General features: G+C 41.8%; 1 protein-coding gene across 1 annotated transcript; it reads right to left on the bottom strand.

Annotated features, from left to right (window-relative positions):
* Nucleotides 1-2,723: 2,723 nt before the first annotated feature.
* Nucleotides 2,724-3,131, bottom strand: LOC122621983. Its single transcript, XM_043800048.1, is given in 2 exon segments — nucleotides 2,724-3,056; nucleotides 3,108-3,131. Coding segments are annotated over 2 exon segments (357 nt in total).
* Between the last annotated feature and the right edge of the window lie 2,915 nt (nucleotides 3,132-6,046).

The raw sequence follows: 6,046 nt of genomic DNA on the forward strand, positions 1-6,046 counted from the left end.
AATATACATGAGGTCGGGCTTGGAGTCAGAGTCATTATCCTGACAAGAGGGAGACACGTAGAGTCTGCCCCTGGGCGTGCGAGCTGCGACCTTCCCGCCCCTGAACCCCTCCCATCCACCCCCTCGCAGTGTTGTTGCTGTGGTGGCAGGCCGCGTTTTGTTCCAGACTGTGGCAAATGTGTCATTAGGCATGTTTCATGACCCTATGTCATGCACAAATAATTATAATTTAATACACTTGTGTACAACGTAGAGGGATGAGGCTACCCAGCCGGTTAGTTGAGATTTCAAGATAGCATTTCTCCCGCACACCCTTTAAGCAATATTAATATCCGGTTTTCAGCGGTAAAAAAGGGGCATTATTTAAATTAATTCGAATACCAATAATCAACAAAGGAATTAGTCTATACTCCGACTACAAAAACTGGTTTCAGCTTATTCATCAGTGGCTTTTTAATTTTAACGAAACTATAAGGTTTTTTAATTTCAAATTCCCATTTAAAGTCCCATGATTTTGTTGCAATACTGTATCCTATGAAAAGTATGCAACTGGTTGAAGGAAGGTCTTAATCAGGATCACTAGCCAAAACGATCTGTCCGTTCCTCAAGCACAAGCTTGTACTACCACTAGCTGAGTACTAGGTATCTGATAGTCAAGAAACTCGACTAAAGCGTTCTCCCCAGCTTTTACTCTAGAATTAAAAGCTGCTTCCCGCGGAACTACTGACAAAACTAGTTAATGCAAATATACAGTGAGCAGATATTATTCGATAATTCAGCCGTATACTCGCAGCTGGGAGCAGCCGAATCAGTGACAATCAGGTCATCAAAGAAATTTTCCTCATCTCCTTGATTGCAGATCTCCCGGGTATTACCCCAGCATCTCGATACTGTCGCAGTAAGTTCTTTACTTTGTGCCACATTATTTCCACAGTTCGCTGAAGTTGCCAGCCGGGAGTGCCACGCCTGGCAATTACGAAGGCGCAGGATGTGTTTTAGTGTCCCTGCCCCCTGAAAAGCGGAGCTCCCATTTTAGCCCCTCTTGTCGCATCTAATTTGCACAGCTCGCGGCTAAATATGAAAAGTTTGTCGTGGCTAATTTGCTTTATGGCATTTTAATTGTATTTGCCCAGCCTGGGAAATTGCTAGCTGCCGACTTCTGATTCCAGTCTGGCTGCTGAAAAGGTAATGAGCTTATGAATTTCAGATGGAGGTTGCCCACCCGTGTACCACAGTGGAGCAGGAAACACGGAACATACTCCTTGGGAAATAGTTCCACGCCTTTGTTGCTGATAACCGCATTAGGCAATTATCGATAATTTATGAAAGTAATTGAACGCCACATCGCATGTGCGGATGTCGGGCCCCCGACGAGGCTTGTATCTGTATCTATATCTGTGTTTGCCGGCTGAAAACACAAATGAGCACAGCAGGGCCCATCGAGTGCAGATACAATTCTTAAAAATAGACAACAACAGCGGCCCTCGTCGACAGTTAGCAATCATCATCGTCAACCAACTAGGCAAACACATGCAGGGGCTAGCAAAGGCCAACTAAGTTGCCGAAGCTACCCATACCCTGGTGTTTTCCCGGCAAAGTCGAGTCTAATGGTGTAGAGAGCAGATAGAATTTAAACAAGACCTTCGGGAGACTCGTAGTAGTTCGGGCTTACAGTATTTCATATGTCTGTTATTTATTTAGTTTAAAAACGCTAGAATGCAGCCAAAAAGAATAAATCATCAAGCTGTCTTCGTTCAGATCATTAAATTGTGTTTTCGTTCAGTGACTCTATTATGATTTTATGCAGTGTTCTTTTTTTATAGTAATGTCATGTGATACATCCTACTACTAAGCTGATGAAGGAACCTAAGGGTTTGAGTTTCAATATAATTTGGATACATTTTTGTAATAATTTTGCTCGTGTGGGTAAACGTATTGCCACGGCAAATAATGTACATTACTTTAATATTCGAATGCTTAAAGTAATATCTTATTTCTTTGAAATTATTTTCTTAGTGACCTTTCGACCTCATCTGTACCTATAACACTCCAACGGAAACAGGGAAAGACAAAGCATTGTCATTAACGAAACCAAATAAAAACATTAAATGTTAGCTGGCATGGCAGAAAAGTACACACCAAATACACAAAACTGTGTTCAGAATTTTGTGTATTTGTGGACACACGCAGTCGTACTATTTATTGTGTGGGTCTGTGTTTGCTGGAAAAGTTGTTTCACAAATAAATAAGCGCTTTGAAATGGAAACATTCGCTTCATTGCCCATAAATATTTGTTACCGTTTATGTTGATTCAAATGGTTCGGATTGCCAACTGATAAATTGTTACGATGGGTGGATAAGAAGGGCTTGAGTAACTGGAGCAGGATTCGGTTTTATAGCTTCTTTTAATTGTTACCTAAACGACATAATTTATAATAAGTGTAATGAAGAGGGGAGGAAGAACAAACACTACTATAGTTAGCTTTGGTTGGTAGTATTAGTGGTATTTTAATATCCAAATCCAAATGGTTTTCAAATATATACTTAGTGTTGGATATGTTGGATATACCTCCGAAAATACAGTGTTATAGTCATGATATGTAGTAACCACCTTTTACACATCAATATAAACTCCATATTCATTTTTCTTTTGTACAACTCGACTAGTGTTTTTGATCATAGTACATTTTGCTTAGTGGCAATATTTTATACACAAGTATTGTTCAACCTGCTGTCGACTTCAGAGCGCTTACTCCAATTCGTTTTATTGAGAATGTCTTGTTTTAAGCAACCATCGGCACTACGGAAATGTTACTTCTGCCTTGTAGGAGGAGTATGTTGTATTCTTTGGGTCCGATTTTGTGGGAGAGCACTAATCATCCTCCAAGCGGAGGATGAACCTATCGAACCTATCCATCGAGCTCTGTATCTTCCCTCAGTATCTACAATCATTCCTGGCTAAGCGCTGATCCATCTGGATTATTGATTTCTAGCTGGTATCCACTGCCGTTGGCTGGTGTAACTTTTGAGTAACTCAAGCTCAGCACAAGAATACACTAGGAAGAGTAATTCCATAAAAAATAATTCATGTTGACCTTCAGGCTTACCAGGGATACTAGTCCGAAAGACATGGTGTTGTACCGATTGATACCGAATTGCAACTGGCCATAAAGTGCCCAAAAGCTCTGAATATTCGGAAAATAAAGCTGCCCAAAATTTTAGTGCAAAACAAAATTCTGATAATGAGATTTTAGATAAAAGTTGTAAAACTACCCAATAACCAGCAATCTAGATAGGTGGCTCAAATCTTTTTTTGCACTTGCGATTTTGTATTACTCATACACATTATTTTACAAGTTTGGTCGCTAACACCCTAATGATTTGTTTGCAGTCTTGACCTGACAATGTTTTTTTTTTTGCGAGAAATGTACTTTAAGCATTAGCTTTACGACTTTGTCGAATGAATCCCAAACGACAGATTCTCCGTGTGCCTCGAAATACATCTTTTTAATTGCTTCGACAACCCGAAAGTGTTGAGTGTCGGGAGAGGCTTTAGTGTTTATTGGAGATCGATTGAATTGAGTTCTGCGAACGGTCTCTTTGATATCTCAACTTTGGATCGGAGCCCTTCTACCTTATGGTAGTCTGGCACACACAGTCACCTGTTCGATGTCTGTTTTCCCCTTTTAGCGGCATGTGTCTGCCCATCAGTTACCACCTCAATTTCCCGAAAACCGAAAGCATCTAATAAATAGGCGCACAATTAACAAGTTCCCAGTGATTTATGCCGACGTCGCCGCTCGCTTGGGCTGGTTCTGCGTTGTTAGTTGGAATGGGAATCAGTGCCCGCCGTTCGTACTGGGACTGCGTTTTATGGGCACCCCGACTGAGCGGCGGAACAATGCAGGAGATAATTTTTTACGAGCCACTCGCTGGGCTGCGATGTGCCCGCACGCCATATGTTCGGGATGGGAACTAGACAGGGAGAGGGCAGGTAGACCTGAATATGTGGTCCGAGATCCAGGGCCCTTTCACGGACCGCGTGTGCAATTAAACAGTTTCGGGAAGGGCGGTGGACATGAGCTCAGCCTTGACAAAGTCAATAAAAGGGCTCGCAGATCACCGAATTACGAGGGACGGGTTGTCTTCGGGGGAAATTTAATTGAATTTAGTTGAGGAAGTGCCCGTGTGCCCAAAGCGATTGGATTGCATGATAATTCCATTTCTGGAACTCGGAGGAAATATATTATGCATGATTTTGTAACAAGTTTAATAATCAAATGATGGTGAACCTACGTCGTAGAACAAAATCATCATTAAAAGTGTCTTCAGTTATGAGAAGCTTGTTGATTTCAGAGCAGAAAACTATAGTCACGGTAAATCGTTAAAGCTATATTGCTCATAATATATTATATGTATGTATATATATTTTAGGGATTTGAGAACTCTCGTAATTCGACATTTAAGTGGTCTATTCTTTAATATCCTTTCCCACAACGAATATTTTCCGTGTGCAGTCGAGAAGTTCGCTCAAGTCATCTGAGACAGTTGTCCAGGGAAAACTTTTGTAATTGCTCCGCCTGCAAGTTTTGCCTCATAATTTCCAAGCTGCGGCGTCGATTGAACAAAGCAATATTTGCGCAAGTAATTTTCGGTCCAAAAAACTTCCTCTTCCACGTTCCTTATCCAAAGTCGAGCTGAGATGGCAGAAATGCCGCGCCAGAAATGATTTCCCAGCCACGTACTGCGGGACGTTGCCAACTTTAATCTCTCGAGCGAGCTGATTCCATTCCACTCGGCTCCAACCGCCCCCACTAATTTTCGTTTAAAAGCGGAATTTATGTGAGCTCAGCAGTTTTGCTCCTAATACGAAATCAAATAGAACTTTTCAAGCGAGGCTGGCCCAGCTGAATATATGTATTTTCGCGCAGAGCGGCGAAAGGAAGGCATGAAAATCGTTTTGTTTGCCGGGCTCATCTTGATTTATGGTCAGGGGAAGTTCGCACATTGGAGATGCCATTATTTTGCGTATTTATACAAATGCTTTTCCTCGCACATGCACATACGCATGTACATAGCTACGTGCCTCGTCATAAATCAATAAATGAAATTTACACGCATAGTTCGTGTTTCGAGCTAGGTAAAAATTCACTAGATAAAGCTCCCTCCGATAGTAGCGGAAGACTTTCCCCGTTGGAAACTTGAATCCGTCGAATCATCGGTGCAATTCATTTTTCTTCATTAGGCGATATCTGGGGTTTCATCGGGTCATCCTCGCGGAGTTGGAGCAGAAAAACCAGTTAAATGCCGCCCAGCTTCCCCTCTTTACTATATACATTTGTCCAATTAAACGCATTTGATCATCTCGCAGCAATGGAAACCTTAGAAGTCCCATACCGAGGCAGCAATTTATGCGGCTGCTTCTCGGAATGGATAAACGAGACTCAGACTGCTACGAAGGGGTATATATAGATATAGACTCCGTCGTTGGGGAGACCCATCAGCAGCAAATCACATCCCAAGTAAGTCACTACAACACTCCACGTACATATTTCGATGCAATAATTATTCCGTAAAATAAAGGTAACTTCCAAAGTTCTGATTTTGTCATACGAAAGCGATATAACAATGGTAGCTAAAATCAAAGCAATTTCTTCTGAGTTAGTTTGGGTAACCATCGACTGTTACATTAAACTTCCCATATGCAACATAGCCTTCGCATAAAACACCGCGTGCAGGAAATTTAGCTATGCCCCAAGACAGAATGGCGAGATACACGAGGAGGGAGCGGGAGATGTACGGGCTCGTACGCCGAGTTATACATATTCCGCAGCCCCAGTATGCCTATAAAAATGGTTTGCATTGTTGTTGCCACTGCGGCTGAGGAAAGCAAAAACAAGGACGGCAGCAGCGAAAAAAGAAGCATATAAACAACAGTGTCATCAACATAATAGAATGTCAAGTGAGTGGCAGCAAGAAGCGTTGAAATCGGGACATGGGCTGATAGCAGAATATTATGTGGGGATCGAGTGATTATACGGGTATT

The sequence above is a fragment of the Drosophila teissieri genome, chromosome 3R (genome assembly GCF_016746235.2).
Source record: "Drosophila teissieri strain GT53w chromosome 3R, Prin_Dtei_1.1, whole genome shotgun sequence".
Classification (NCBI taxonomy): domain Eukaryota; kingdom Metazoa; phylum Arthropoda; class Insecta; order Diptera; family Drosophilidae; genus Drosophila; species Drosophila teissieri.